This window comes from Mercenaria mercenaria, chromosome 1 (genome assembly GCF_021730395.1).
Source record: "Mercenaria mercenaria strain notata chromosome 1, MADL_Memer_1, whole genome shotgun sequence".
Lineage (NCBI taxonomy): Eukaryota > Metazoa > Mollusca > Bivalvia > Venerida > Veneridae > Mercenaria > Mercenaria mercenaria.
Window position 1 is genome coordinate 8,306,849 of NC_069361.1, and position 17,053 is coordinate 8,323,901.

General features: G+C 34.6%; 1 protein-coding gene across 18 annotated transcripts in view; it reads left to right on the top strand.

Moving 5' to 3' along the window:
- Positions 1-17,053, top strand: part of LOC123545048 (uncharacterized) — a 550,315-nt gene that overhangs the window by 53,643 nt on the left and 479,619 nt on the right. For 9 of the 18 annotated variants that reach the window (XR_008370329.1, XM_053539105.1, XM_053539148.1 and 6 more), the window contains exons 3-6: positions 2,116-2,287; positions 4,544-4,591; positions 8,617-8,733; positions 11,632-11,688. Coding sequence is in view for 17 of the 18 variants with exons in the window: in XM_053539105.1 (XP_053395080.1) it covers positions 2,119-2,287; positions 4,544-4,591; positions 8,617-8,733; positions 11,632-11,688 (391 nt within the window). In the remaining variant the exon portion in view is untranslated. Of the gene's footprint in view, positions 1-1,097; positions 1,253-2,115; positions 2,288-4,543; positions 4,592-8,616; positions 8,734-11,631; positions 11,689-17,053 lie in introns of those variants that run through there. The other 9 variants (XM_053539165.1, XM_053539182.1, XM_053539172.1 and 6 more) reach the window with 6 other exon arrangements.

Below are 17,053 nucleotides of genomic sequence, written 5' to 3' on the forward strand. Positions count from 1 at the left end.
CCATCATAGCCCTCTTGTAATATAAGAGTTTCATTGTGTGTGGGGTTGTGAATCTTTTACACATGCGACATACATATACTGTCATCATAACGCAGATTTATGATTAATAATATTGTAAAAAAAAAAAAAAAAGAATTGTAAACAATAGATGGTTACGTTTTACGAAACATATTCTGTTTGCTCTTTCTAAATTAGATTTGCTATGTACCGCTGTTTAAAACGTATTACTATATACCCTTAGGACGGCCAGCACATATTTATGCAATCTCGCCAGGCATATGTATGTTTTTGACAACACAGAAAATGACGTCACTCGACCTTCAGCTATTTCCGGAAGTAAATAAAATGAAAGTAGAAATGCTAAACTTGAAAACGAAAGCCGCATTTTGATTCGTAGATAGTCAGGGGTCATGCGCAGGGGTCACCCCGTCTAAATGTATGCGCGTGGACTTCTTTTTTTTTTTTTTTTTTTTTTTTTTTGGGGAGCCAATTTTCAGCACTTTGTTACGAATTGAAATTACCTGGGCTTTAGTACAGCATGCCAGCTTTTAATCTATGAAAAAATATTTGAGCTCTGGATAAACAGAAATCCCACAGGGGTCCGTAACAGACCAAGGGTACATTGATAATTTTGGAACTTCATCAAATCGCTCAAAATATCATTTTTAATGTTGTCTGAGAGTGTCAGTATATGCCTCAGATGTAAGATATAACCGTATTTGAAAGCTGCAGACCTAAACATTTCAGAAATATTTTCAAAATAAGTTTCGTGTAGTAAATGTTGTTTCTACGGAAGCGTGAAAGGGCCATCAGACGCTAATACGTTTTAGTACGTTAAGGCTGCGGAAAGGATTATACCTCATGTTTGTATCATGTATGATGCACTGAGTGAATAAATTTGATTTGTTTTGATTTGATTTGGTTTCAGTTTCAAGTGCTTTTGAAACAAATGGAGTTTACTTTCAAAAGTTTATGTATGCCTGTTGTTTCATGATTCCAGGATGTAAAATAGGAAGTGAGGTCTCAAAGGAGTGTTGAATAACAATTCACACAATAAACAATTGTGATTTAAGTGGCCAATATCCTTTTCTTATTGAAATGAAATGTATGTATATAGGGTCATGACCATCATAAAATTTTTATTTGTATTTCCCATATGAATAAAAATGTTGGAATAATTAACTGTGCATATTGCTGATTGGTTTTATGAGACTAAAGTCTATATATTTGGATTGTTAGGGTTAAAGGAAGGGTATTTGTCTTCATTTTTCTTTTAAAAAACTCCATTTAAAGTGTAAAGAAAAAAAATGAATTGAAAAGTAAATTGAATTTTGTACATTTTTAAAGCTGTATTATAATTATGGAATGGTGATGTTTGCCTGTCCGTCTGTCAGCATTTTGGTCTCTGGGTTCTAAGTCATAAGAAATAATTATGTAAATGCTCATGTGTTACGAGGATATTATCAGAGCTAGGGGTACATCTCGATATTTTTCTTTGCACATATCTGTCTTGGCCTACCAGCCTCGACGATATGTACAGAGAAAAATACCCTTGATGTACCCCTAGCTCTGATATATCCTGGTAACAGACTCTCACACATTACAGAATAGGTAATTTATACGAGGACTTGTTCTAGGGTCAGTAGGTCAAGGTCACATTAACCCACAGACAGAAAACATTTCCAGACTCTTTAATTCATAAAGTATAACAGCTAAAACTTTTAGACTATCCCCAGTAATTAAATACCACTAGAGGAAAATTGACCCCTATGGAGTTGGGTCAGTGGCTCAAAGGACCTGGCATAATTTCCATTTTTTTTCATTTTTTCACTCCCTGTATTGAAGTCACAAAATGGTTTCTGGTCAGTGAGTCATAAAATAAAAAAGCTGCTGTGACTTTCAAACTTAATGCAGTTACTAAGTAACCATGAGATGAAGGTATCAATTTTAGGATCAGTGACTCCAAGGTCAAGGTCACAATAATTAAAAACAAATGATAAAATTGACTTTCTTAAAAGGCTAAATTTTAGACTACAGAAATTATTTATATATTTTTACTGATGATGATAAAGTGATATTATTTTAACAATTAGAATTATACATGATATATTTCAGGAAATGAATACGACATGTGAGCAACACTGTGTAAGGCATACATTAAGAACAGAAGAATGGTGTCATGAGTGGAAGCCACCTCCAACACCACCACAGGCTAAAATCTCAGCTCGTCAGTGGGAGGAAGTTGTGCTGACTTTGCAGGAGAGTGAATTGTACAAAAAATATGCTAGTAAGAACAGACAGAATTGTTTCAGAAATATGTTTAAGATGTTAAAATTGAATTAAATTGAATTATTGAAATTTAACAGTGTCAGATATCAAATGAGACTTACTTTTAGATGGTTATAACGTGAGTGGAAAGTTCTCTTTTTAGCTCATCTGATTTTTTGAAAAAGAATGATGAGTTATTGTCATCACTTGAGCGGTTGTCGACGTCGGTGTTGCCTGGTTAAGTTTTATGTTTAGGTCAGCTTTTCTCCTAAACTATCAAAGCTATTGCTTTGAAACTTGGAATACTTGTTCACCATCATAAGCTGACCCTGTATAGCAAGAAACATAACTCCATCTTGCTTTTTGCAAGATTTATGGCCCCTTTTGTACTTAGAAAATATCAGATTTCTTGGTTAAGTTTTATGTTTAGGTCATTTTTTCTCCTAAACTATCAAAGCTATTGCTTTGAAACTTGGAATACTTGTTCACCATCGTAAGCAGACCCTGTACATCAAGAAACATAACTCCATCTTGCTTTTTGCAAGATTTATTGCCCCTTTTGGACTTAGAAAATCAGTTTTCTTGGTTAAGTTTTATGTTTAGGTCAGCTTTTATCCTAAACTATCAAAGCTATTGCTTTAAAACTTGCAACACTTGTTCACCATCATAAGTTGACCCTGTACAGCAAGAAACATAACTCCATCCTGCTTTTTGCAAGATTTATGGCCCCTTTTGGACTTAGAAAATATCAGATTTCTTGGTTAAGTTTTATGTTTAGGTAAACTTTTTCTCTTAAACTATCAAAGCTATTGCTTTGAAACTGGCAACACTTGTTGACCATCATAAGCTGACCCTGTACAGCAAGCAACATAACTCCATCCTGCTTTTTGCAATAATTATTGCCCCTTTTGGACTTAGAAAATCATTTTCTTGGTTGAGTATTATGTTTAAGTCAACTTTTCTCATAAACTATCAAAGCTATTGCTTTAAAACTTGCAACAGTTTTTCACCATCATAAGTGGACACTGAACATCAAGAAACATAACTCTATCCTGCTTTTTGCAAGAATGATGGCCCTTTTTAGACTTAGAAAATCATGGGTAGGACAATATTTCTATTACACAAAAAAAATCAGATGAGCGTCAGCACCCGCAAGGCGGTGCTCTTGTTTAAGCTCATGCCCGCCCGCTTAGCTCAGTAGGGAGAGCATTGGTCTGCGGATAGCTGGGTCACGAGTTCGATCCTCGGGATGTATGTTCTCTGTGACGATTTGATAAAACAGTATGTCTGAAATCATTCATCCTCCACTTCTGATAATTCATGTGGGGAAGTTGACAGTTACATGTGGAAAACAGGTTTGTACTGGAACAGAATCCAGGAACACTGGTTAGGTTATCTGTCTGCCATTACATGACTGAAACACTGTTGAAAAACGACGTTAAACCCAAAACAAACAAACAAACATCTTAGCACACAATGCTGAGGATGAGCTTTTGTGACCACTCATCACCAGTTGTCAGTCTGTCCACCTGTCTGTACCCAGTTCTTCAGATGACATCTCATCAAACTATTTGGTAAAAATTGATGAAATTTGGCATTCAAACAGTTGCTTTATAATTGTTCCCTGTGCAGAGTTTAAAATAGAACATCTCTTCTTGAATTGAAACAATTGCTCAGAAATGTTCATAGGTTATCCTTTACCATAATTGTATTTCTGATGACTTTGATTTTTCGGAAAAAGATGGCTGCCATAGGCTGGTCACTTTTTCCTGTATGTGGAAATTGTCTTGTCTCCTGCTGAAGCATTGGTCTTATTTTAAAATATTTTCACAGATTCTGAAGTATTCCTTGGATGACTCTCTCCAGAGATTGTTGAAATAATTTCTTTAGAGAAACTTTAGCCACCAGTTTCCTTATAAATTATGCACATAGTGTGATTCAAAAAATCTTGTCAGAAACTGTCAACCTTATTTTGAAATAATTTATCTTAAATGTTACTTGAGCGCTGATGCCGACCAAGACTGGTCAGGTGAACCAGATTCATCAAGATGACATTTGTGCCAGTGGGAATGGCCACTTCCTAGTTGTGGAAACATTTAAAATCATCTTGTCAGAAACTGCCTATCCAATTTTAAAATAATTTCACACAGGTAAAAGTAGTATACGCAAGTAGCAAACAATATCTTGTAAATCATAGTCCTGACTTAGAGTGTGACATAATAATTATTAAACTCCTTATAAAAAATTATCCAGACTTTTCTCTCTTTTTTTCAAGATGCATGCAATATTACAATTCCACAGCTGCCTTCCACCACAACAACAAGTAAGTATTAAAGATTTTACTTTTTTTGTATTTTAAAGACGTACACTAGAATTCCCTGTATATGAGATGGGCGAAATTTTTCTCAGTAATACAATTTCTTCAAACTTTGAATATTGAAGGACAATCATCTAAGAGGTGTTTTTTGAAAAATTTCGCCCAAATTCTAGCGTAATAAGGTTCTAATTTTTGTTTGCATGAAAATAAAATCAGAATGCTTGTTTTAATGCTTGTAATACTATTATGATTTCAATATAGGAAGACAGAGATGGTATGTACACACATAGGTTGTTTGTATCTCTACCATGAGAACAATCAATAGTTTCCTGCAAGAATTGTCACTGTTATTATAAATGTCCTTATATCAGGTATTAAAGTATTGATCAAAGAAAATACTGTGAGAGTGTTCTAACAAAACAGAAAAAGGAATTATCAATCTGTTAGTGCATGAAACAGAAGTCTTTCATTTTGGCCAGTTGACCTTTTTGTCATAAAATACTTAAATCTTGTAAAAATATTTGAGCCGTGCCATGTGAAAACCAACACAATGGCTTTGCGACCAGCATGAATCCAGACCAGCCTGCGCATCCATGCAGTCTGGTCAGGATCCATACTGTTCACTAAAGGTTTCTCTAATATTAACAGGCTTTGAAAGCAAACAGCATGGATCCTGACCAGTCTGCGCGGATGCGCAGGCTGGTCTGGATCCATGTTGGTTTTCTCATGGCATGGCTCATTTGGCATTTTACCCCTGCTCCTGGCAGGTATGAGTATTGATCAGAGTGCTATTTGAATAAATGTAACCTGTGAGATTAATGCAGAAAAAGTGCTTTTTGAATTATGTTCTTGCATGAAAGAGCTATTTTGCAAATAGTAACTTAATTTGATACCAATAAACATAATTTAGCTGCAAAAAGGTGCTAGTTGCCAAATGCATTTTCATTTCATACCAAAGCCATTCAGCTGCATCAATTTGCTGTTTTGAAAAATGGCTGTGTGAATATTCAAATTACATTATATAAATCTTTTGAATATTATAAAGAAATATATACCTTACCAAAGTAAACAAACTTAAAGCTGTCATTCAATGTCTTTATGGTCTCAGCCCTTTAAACAACATTTTCCTGAAATCGTGAAAAATGCACATAGCACCTTGGTGCACAAAGGGGTCTGTATGATCCTTGCTTTCAACTGTGCTTGTGGAACAGACAAAATATATGTGTACATATTTCTTCACTGGAAAATATTCCATTTGTCCACTATAACGTATTTAATAGTCTCCTATACTTGGACTTAGTGTTGTTAAATTTTCTAGTAATTTGGGATGATGAGGTTCAGCATAAGACAATGATAGGGGGTATGAAATATGTTGCACATTTGTTGCTATTGTCAGACTGAGACTGCTGCTATTTAGCTGGGCTTCCAAAGGATCATCTTACAGATTTTATTACTTCTTTTAGTTGAAAATAAAAAAAATTCATATTTTGTTAGCAGCTGGTATGTTTTTTGTATGGAATGCAATACAGAAAAGCATGACTGTTATATTTTGTGTAGAATATAGTGTTTTATTAATGAATCATCATAAGTATTATGCTTAAAATAGGTTTATCAGAACATGTAATTGATTTACAGAAAATTGTTGGGAATAAGCATCTATAGAAAGTAAATTTCCCTGGGTACTTGAGTCCTGCAGTATTCCCTAATACATGTATAGTCAAAGTTATGATCAGCCACCATTGTCAGATGACAATTGCATTAATTAATTCATCATAAAGGTAAGCTAGGATATGCAAGGAAAAACCAGTATTGTCAGTGTTTTTGAAATTGAAAAATGGTTATCAGATAGGTAGTTGTTTTGTGGGTGGATGGATGGGTAGCATCAACTTTTCCATTTTTAGCTCATCTGATTTTTTGAAAAAAAATGATGAGTTATTGTCATCACTTGAGCGGTTGTCGGCGTCGGCGTCGGCGTTGCCTGGTTAAGTTTTATGTTTAGGACAGCTTTTCTCCTAAACTATCAAAGCTATTGCTTTGAAACTTGGAATACTTGTTCACCATCATAAGCTGACCCTGTATAGCAAGAAACATAACTCCATCTTGCTTTTTGCAAGATTTATGGCCCCTTTTGTACTTAGAAAATATCAGATTTCTTGGTTAAGTTTTATGTTTAGGTCAACTTTTCTCCTAAACTATCAAAGCTATTGCTTTGAAACTTGGAATACTTGTTCACCATCATAAGCAGACCCTGTACATCAAGAAACATAACTCCATCTTTCTTTTTGCAAGATTTATTCCCCTTTTGGACTTAGAAAAATCAGTTTCTTGGTTAAGTTTTATGTTTAGGTCAGCTTTTATCCTAAACTATCAATGCTATTGCTTTAAAAACTTGCAACACTTGTTCACCATCATAAGTTGACCCTGTATAGCAAGAAACATAACTCCGTCCTGCTTTTTGCAAGATTTTATGGCCCCTTTGGACTTAGAAAATATCAGATTTCTCGGTTAAGTTTTATGTTTAAGTCAACTTTTTCTCTTAAACTATCAAAGCTATTGCTTTGAAACTTGCAACACTTGTTCACCATCATAAGCTGACCCTGTACAGCAAGCAACATAACTCCATCCTGCTTTTTGCAATAATTATTGCCCCTTTTGGACTTTAGAAAATCATTTTCTTGGTTGAGTATTATGTTTAAGTCAACTTTTCTCATAAACTATCAAAGCTATTGCTTTAAAACTTGCAACAGTTTTTCACCATCATAAGTGGACACTGTACATCAAGAAACATAACTCTATCCTGCTTTTTGCAAGAATGATGGCCCTTTTTAGACTTAGAAAATCATGGGTAGGACAATATTTCTATTACACAAAAAAAATCAGATGAGCGTCAGCACCCGCAAGGCGGTGCTCTTGTTATATGCCCGATAGGACATATTATGTTATCATGCTGGTGTCCTTCAGTCTATCCGTCCATCCGTTAACCGTTTCTTGTCTGCTCTGTAACTCTTGAACCCCTTGAAGGATTTGGAAGAATCTTGACACAGATGTTCACCACATCGAGATGACGTGCAGAGCGCATGATTTGGATAGCTCGCTTCAAGGTCCAGGTCACACTTAGGGGTCAAAGGTCATACCTTCGGGCAAATATTGCTCCCCATTGAAGTGCTCTTGTCTTTCAATAACTTTAATCTGAGGTAAGATATCGAAATGAAACTTGGCCTATAGGTAGCTTATAGTGAGTCCAAGGTTAGGATTACGAGTCAAGATCAAAGTCACTTCCTAAAAAAAGGAAAAAGGTTTCCACTCAGTAACTTTAGATTGATGTTTTGAAATAAAATTTGGTATGCAGGTATCTTATAGCAAAACCAAGATCGGGATTGCAGATGGGGTAAAGGTCAAGGTCAGCATGACTTGATTAGTATGTATAATTCGACAATTCCATCATGGCAAAGCAGTCTAAGGCACTGTCTCTTGTACTCCTGGTTCTAATCCTCGTATTTGCTGTGATCTTTGTTTATAACTAGCTAGGAGTTACATACTGTTGACAAACGTGGTGTATAACAAGCTGTACTTTGGATTACAGGATTAGAAAATAATTGGGCTGGAGTTTTTATGTGTGTAGCTTTTTAGAACATGCAAGTTTGGGTGTAGGTGTTGGATTTTTTGTTACTTTTAGGGGTCAAGGTCACCATCTGACCAAGGCAACTGTAACTAAAGCTATGAAATATTTGGAAAAAAAATGTGATATAACTGTTTGACAGAAAGGGTGCCATGCTTTATGTCCTGAATTGTTCCCTGAAATTCTTACAGACCTTAGTCCAGTCTTGAAGGATTGAAAAGCTTTTAAATCAACTTAACTCTGGTGAAGAAAGGATTGTATTTTACAGGAAGCTTTTTAGTGTTTGACATGCTTGAAATTTTTAAGTATTATTTAAAAGTTACAGTGCCCACAACAACATTGCCATTGAATTCTTCACTACCAGTTAGTGAAAATTCATCTGTACCACACTGGGCAAATGTTTCACTTCCAGTTAGTGAAAATTCAACTGTACCACACTGGGCAAATGTTTCACTTCCAGTTAGTGAAAATTCAACTGTATCACTCTGGACAAATTCTTCGCTACCATTTAGTGACACTACCAGTACAGGTAAAACAGATGCTGTTAAAACTATTGTGCTCTTGTCAATTTTATGTTTGCACTTTTGAATGTTTTAATGTTCTCAGAGGAAGTTCAAGTTGTTAATGTTTGTTCTGTTGTTTTTCTGGATTTTCTGCCCTTTGTATTATTTTGGTAAGTGTGTTGAGTTAAGCAGGCTGTAGAAAACGACATTCAAGTTACAGTTTAAAGGTTTATTGTAAACAACAGAATGAAATGTAAATTCTGCTGGGACATCTTTAACTTAACTTCTGTTGCTCATAGAGACATCAACAAAGAAAATTTAGTTTCTCCCAGTGACAAACACTAACAGAAAATTTCTCATTTCTACAAGTTTTTCCTTAACCTACTGATAAAATACAAACTTATATAGAGTTATTTGATTTTATAAAATGGTTTAATTGAAAAAAAAGAAACCAGTCTAATACTAATATAGACAACAATTGAATGTTATATTACAACATAGAAATATTTAAACAACATTGTTGTAAATTACACTATATTTTTAATAAGCTTTGACAGGAAATTTTCTTTTTGAAAATGTGGCACAGAATTGAGGTTGATATGAAATGCTCTAATGATACTTGAAAACTTTTCTGTGTACTTTCCTTGGCTTTAACAGGCCACTGTACTTTAAGTGTAGCACAGTTACCACCAGTATCACCTGTTGTGAGGTCTTCATCTTATGTGTCATCAGGATCAACAGTACCAACAATGTCATTGTATCATCATGTGCACAAGTCTCACCAACATGAACTTTGTTAGTTTTGTCAACTTTATCAGTACACTCATTATCAACATCACATATATCTGTATGGCTATTTGGACTGTCATCCGCTTTATAATCATTTATGTCAATATGTAGGTTAATATCATCATTATCCTGGTCTGCATCATCATCATCTGTGTTAGCATAATGATTACCTGTACTGTTATTGTTTAATCCATTGTCGGCATGTAAGCATCTAGATTAGCATCATCATTTTTATCACATATATTAGCATTATCATCATCATCTTTGTCAGAAACATCATCATCTGTATCATTATCATCATTACCTATATCAAGGGTAATGGTATCTGTACTAGCATTATCATTATCACAGCTGATATGAATATCAAGAGCATCATCATTTGGACAAATTTTAAGTGCCGCGATGAACATAAGCAGAACTAGGGTCATTATTTTCTGCTTTCAGTTCTCTCAGATAGTGGTTGATGTAAAATGTGTGCTTGTGATGTATGTAATATAGGTAGACTATAATTGTACTTATTCATCATTTCATCATAGAGTATGCTTTAAAAAGGATGCTTTAAAACATATTGCATTCATGGAATTTGCTTTTGAAAATAGTAATATTGTATTGAGTTCTTAATAACTGTTTAGCAATGTTGTATGTAGCTTACTATCAAAGCTGCTTTAAGTGCTGTACACTGACATTAGCTTCTCAATGCAGTTTTTATAGCATGCTTGCTTGAGTTATAGGCAGTGTGCAGCTTGTTTGGGTGATTGTACACATTGCTTCATGCAGCTTGTTTGGGTTATAGTCATTGCTTCATTGCAGCCTGTCCCAGTTTATCCATTGCTTCGTTTGGCTTGTTTAGGTTGTAGCAGTTTGTTTGTGTTCCATCAGTTGCTTCATGCAGCTTGTTTGGTTTATAGCCATTGTTTCATGCAGCTTGTTTTGGCTCCATCAGTTGCTTCATGCAGCTTGTTTGGTTTATAGCCATTGTTTCATGCAGCTTGTTTTGGCTCCATCAGTTGCTTCATGCAGCTTGTTTGGTTTATAGCCATTGTTTCATGCGGCTTGTTTTGGCTCCATCTGTTGCTTCACGTAGCTTGTTTGGTTTATAGCCATTGTTTCATGCGGCTTGTTTTGGCTTCATCTGTTGCTTCACATAGCTTGTTGGAGTTATAGCCATTGTTTCATGCAGCTTGTTTTGGCTTCATCTGTTGCTTCTCATAGCTTATTGGAGTTATAGCCATTGTTTAATGTGGCTTGTTTTGGCTCCATCTGTTGCTTCATGAAGCTTGTTGGAGATAAAGCCATTGTTTCATGCAACTTGTTTTGGCTCCATCTGTTGCTTTACGTAGCTTGTTGGAGATAAAGCCATTGTTTCATGTGGCTTGTTTTGGCTCCATCTGTTGCTTCACGTAGCTTGTTGGAGTTACAGCTATTGTTTCATGCGGCTTGTTTGGCTCCATCATGATTCACGGAGCTTGTTGGGAGTTATAGCCATTGTTTCATGCGGCTTGTTTTGGCTCCATCTGTTGCTTCATGAAGCTTGTTGAAGTTATAGCCATTGTTTCATGCAACTTGTTTTAGCTCCATCTGTTGCTTCATGAAGCTTATTGGGGCTATAGCTATTGCTTCATGAAGCTTGTTTTAGCTTACAGCAGCTTGTTGTGTTATTTATACCATTGCTTCATGCAGCTTGTTTTGGTATTGCTGCTTGTTTTGGTTTGCAGTTTGTTTTTATTACAACCAAGTTTATGATTTTGCTTCATGCAGCTTATCTGAGTTGTCAGCTAAATGGAAGTGATTTCTGTGACAAATATTTATCTTCTAGCAATTGTTTTATTGATCTTTGTGTGTTGGTGCGCAGTAAAACCCAAATAAATAAATAAATGATCTTTGTGCAATGTTGCTGATTATTATTGGCAGTCATATTGTTCTTGTACAATATATAATGTTGCTATATTGTAACAATGATTATTCACAACTTCAAATATTGAAATTGTAGACAGTTATGTGTAATGTATATTCCCTCTATTGTCACTAAAAATGGATATGTAATATGACATCAATTAATTTTGTTTGTTTGAAAGCAAAGATAATGAATATGAGATGTGAGTGATGTCATGTACCATTATGTTTATATTGTGCAGCAACAAATGTTCCTACCATAGTTACAACAGTAGGTCCGTTACTGACGACAACAACAGGTAAAACAAACTAATACTTGTTTGTCAGATTTCATACCAACTGTTTGTCAGACTTTATACCAACTGTTTGTCAGCTCTTATATGTAGTGTTTGTCAGCTTTTATATAAAAAGTGTGTGTCATGTCCTATAACACAAATATGTCAGACGTTTATACTCATTGTTTATTATAATATACGATAATAGTTATTATAATATATTAATAATAATAATTTTAGTTAATACGATGTTTCTCGCTTAAACAGAATGGAACATGGAAAGATTACGTGGTTTACAGAAGAGCATATGATAACATTTTATAAATAAAATTACCAAAGTTAGTGATAAATATACTATAGGTTAAACTAATGCTTTATGTTATTAGCATAGTTTATACTTATTTGTCAGAATAATTACCATCTGCTTGTCAAAACATGTACCATCTGCTTGTCAAAACATGTACCCAACAGCATACCAGCTGCTTGTCAGAATTTGTGCTAGTTTGTCAGAATTGCTAATTGTTTGTCAGCTTTTATACAGATGTTAGTCAGATATTTTACCTCAGTGATTATCTGCTGATACCAACATATCTAAAATTTCGCAATAAACCAATACTTGACATTGTATAAGAAAGAGTATAGCATTTTTAAAACACAGAATGTATAGAAATATATTTCTTATTTGACAATTTTGTGATTCGTGTTATCTGAGGTATACTGATGAATGCCTGTTAGGATTTGACTATCAATTTAGAAATCTGTAACGGCCATTTAACGTGCACACCGAACTGGAAACAAGTTCAGCTGCCGGCAAGGCTTTCGAATATAAGATATTAATCTGACTTTCTGGAAAGCATAGCGAAATAAAAAGATTCTTTTACCTAAATATGGGCAGTAGTTGTTTGTTATTGCTTGGATTCAGTTTCATTTCAGTTTCAGTGTGTATGTGAAATGACCTTCAGTTTAGCAAGTCAGACACTGGTAATAAAAAAACACAGCATAATTGATTATGTAATGTGATGGACAGTTTTGATGGTCCGTGCAACAAATTATGATCTGTTGTTGGCAGCCAGAATGACATGTTTTCTGTCTTTACCTTTAGTGCCTAGTTTTCCATCTGATCAGCCAGGATCACATATATATTGTTTCCTGTCTGTACCTTAAGTACTCAGTTTTCTGTGTAGTGCTCAGTTTACCAGTTAATACTCAGTTTCCATCTATGGTTGGCATCCAGGATCACATGTTTGCTAAATGTACCTTATACCACAGTCACACATACGGCGCGGATAGCTACGTTTAGCTACGGATAGAAACGTAGTAATCCGTATCAATCCGTACCTGAGCCGTATGGACTGTTACGGATTGATACGGGTTACTACTTTAAGGTATGGCTCAGGTACGGATCGATACGGATTACTACTTTTCTATCCGTGGCTAGACGTAGCTATCCGCACCGTATGTGTGACTGGGGTATTAAGTATAGCACTTAGTTTATCATCTAATGCTTGGTTTTCCATCTATTGTTGGCATACAGGATCACATGTTTCCTGTCTGTTTTCCGTGTAGTGCTCAGTTTTCCGTCTATGACTTCATATGATGATTGACTGTGGTCAGTAAATGGCCTCAACTGTTTTGAGGGTAAGTTTATCAGAGATCAAGGTCACATCATAATAGCTGCACAAATTAACTTATGGTTAGGCATTCTCCCTTTTGCACATGCATAAGAAAAGAGCCTTAACAGTTCTTTTTTATCAAGTAATTTTACAAGAGAAATCAGGTTTTAGATAGATCTTGAAGGATCATTCAGAGGATTTTCCCTTGAAGAACAACTTTTATTTTCCTATTTCCACCTTTAACTTTTTTCCTGCTCATTTAACTATACCTCTAAATAGAAATTTGATTGTTCTCGAAACAACAGGAAATTCTTTTCTTACTTGAGATTGTATTGTGCAATAACACTGAATAGTGTTCTTTAGATATCTGTTCGCATTTTATTCCATTCTCTTTTGCTGACTGTACAAAAGATTCAGGTTTTGCTGTCTGTTCATGAACAATGGTTTTGTTGACTGGAAATAAATAGTGGGTTTGCTGCCCATAGGAACCATGGCTTTGCTGAATATACATGAAACATGACTGATGACATAATTATACAAACCATGACCGCCAACTAAAGATGAACCATGGCTTTGCAAACTAGACATGAGTCATGACTTCTGAACATAACTTTGCTGGCTATAAATGAACCACGACTTCCCTGACTATACATGAATATAAGTTTGCTGGCTGTAAATGAACCATGACTTCATTAACTATACATGAACCATGAGTGCCAACTAAACATGAACCATGACTTCACTGACTGTCCATGAATTTAGACTTTGCTGGCTGTATATTAACCATAATTTTGCAAATATCAAAACAAGACAAGAGAAAAACATGACCAAGGAGTTATTTTACGTTTTGTTCCATTATGTGTGGATATAAAGATTTACCTGCCTATAATTTTACTTCTGGATTTTTTACAGGATTTTGACTACACTTACAGTTTCTAAACAAGAGAAATAACATATCCTTTCACTTTAACACAATAAAAGGTGTATTCTAACACGACCAGCAAATAACCGACATACATGTAGAGCAAAATCTATCTCGGGTCATTCTGCAATAAACTACTCACGTGCAATGACATCAGCCGATCCGGGTGCATAGCACGGTCGTAAAAAGTAGTTACCATTTTTCTAACACTGTTGATACTAGTATGTCGTGTTAGAATCTAAATAATAAATTCCCAAGTGTGATTTATCGTAGAATAACCCGAGTTTTTCGTTCTTATGCGAAACAATATCGGCCTTCGTGATATATTCTTACGAATAAAAACTCAAAACTCGGGTTATTCTACGATAAACCACGTTTGGGAACTTATTATTTCTTAATTAATGTCTGATGGCCTTTTCACTGTCACGTCAACATTTATTACAAAAAGGTCATTTTGAAAATATGTCTGAATTGTCTAGGTCAGCAAGTCTGAGATACAGAAATATCTTGACACCAGAGTCAGTCAGTCAGTGTTTAAGTTTAATTATGGTCCATCTGTCCTTTCAGACACATTGAAGCATAGAACTGACATGTGAGGTATATACTGACGCTTTAAGACAGCATCAAAAAGAGCCTTAAGAACATTTTGACGAGGTTCAAAACCCCCCATAATACCCTTTGGTAGAATTTTAAGCTCACATGTTGTGCACAACCCCAGATGTTTTTAAATCATAATAAACAGCTAAAAATTTACCCCAATTTGTACAAAAAAAAGAAGTCCATGTGCTTTTAGACAGGGTGACCCCAGCATAATTTCTCCCTGTATGTAGACCATTGTAGGCCGGTTATAGTGAAACATATGGTCAAACTAAATCCAACATGAGATATTTAGCATGGAATGAGTAAAGATACACAAGATAACACACAGAAAAAAGTCCTCAAAAATATCACTACAGGATACTGAGATATCACATCATATTTATTGGGGGGAAAAGTATTTTCCAATGTCCGTTATCATGCACCGTGTGCTATTTTTTCTCTACTTCCGGTAAGAAGTAAACATCGCAGTTTGCTGTCAAATTGTTTTGAACACACTTTGTTCGAAGAATACTGGTTATTGTCAAGTGAATCGTGTATGGTAAGTAAAAATATTTATTGACTGAAGTATGTCAAATGTCCGTTACTAGGTGAATGTAATATTAAATTATATAGTTATCAAGGCTGTTTGATTTTTATGGGTTTCTGCGAAGTTCACTACGACAAAGTATTTTATTCAAAACATGTACTGATACACAGACCAGTATGAAATGTAAGTGTTAGTGGTACTCAGTATTAGAATTGTCAACGATAGCTTATTCTGAAAAAGGTCTAGTAAAGTTAAATCAGGCACATGGTTTATGCATGAAAATAGATATACGGAAGCGTGTTTGTGTCGTAAAAAAAAGATGTTTAAAATTAATTTTGTAGAAACGAAATTAAATGCATCCATTTTGTATTTCTAAGTAGTAGAAGTATATTTCTTTCAAAAATACTGACTATTTTAAATGTCATTGTTATAGGATCAATTTTGTTATATTCAGATCAAAATTTATGATTGCGTTATGCTGTCTGTGGCATAAGTGCTACTAGAAAAAACAAGTGTTTTTCTGTTCAAAGTGTTGCTATACTATTTGTCTGGTGTTTACTGGATTTCATCATGAGGTAAAACCCTTGCTATTTGGATTTGTAACATTTGATTTTTACAAAATTGTTTTAAATACTTTAATACCAATGCATATTATTTCCTTATGAAAATTTGTTGATACACCTTACAGTTTAACACTAATCTTTTCATTTTCAGTGCTGAAGAGAATTGTGTTATTTGTGACATGAAAGACGAACGTTAAATAGCAGCATTGGGTGAAAAAAGGTGTAGATATTTAATATCTGCAGCCAGGAATAAAGGTACTCTAATATTATATTCATGCATTTCTGTAGTTTATGCTATTTCCTGGCTTATCTAGCGTTGTATATTTATTTAAACATGAGAAGAATGGAAGCAGAAGAATGCAATCGCGTGTTACTTATTACCAATTTAATTTCAATATTTAATTGTGTAGTGTATCTGTATTGAAAGAAAGGTATTTTTAAATCGCCATCTGTTTTTTCTCTGTATTATTGTATCAAAACATTACACAATACTTGTGTGTCATTGTATCTCCTCCTTTGAAACCTAAACATCTTTGATATTTGTACATAAAAGAATGAATTATAAAAGGGACCATAATGAGTCTATTTGTGTCAACCCTTTTATAAATATAGATTATATATTACTCGCCTATTAAGCTTAATGTCAGATCAGTTGACCTTTATGTTTATTATTCTTTTTTATAAAATTGCAGGAGAACAAATGTATGTTAGACCTGGGAAAATTGTAAGCTATGAGTGTAGAAAAATTACTGCCACCCGAATCTACTTGGAGATGCAAACGGTACCTCTATAACAAAGCGAAACGGACACATTCATCTGACTTCTTTTCATTTCAAATGCCTGTTCTGTGGTACAGATTCCAAACAAAATGACAAAAAGGCATATGATGACTTCAAAATTTCAGTCAACAATAAAGAAAAATTGGAAGCGAAGTTTTCTGTTGACTCTAATCCGTACATGATCTAACAGCAGTTGGTGCAAGATATCATCAAAAGTGTAACACACATTTTAGAACAGGATGTCAAGTTCCAACTCAATATCAAACACCTCAAAATACTGTAAAACGTAGTAAAGGTAGACCAACAAATGAATCATCTGAAGAGGCATTTTTGAAACCATGCATTATTTTGAAAACACTGAAAGTGAGCAAATAGCTTAAATTATT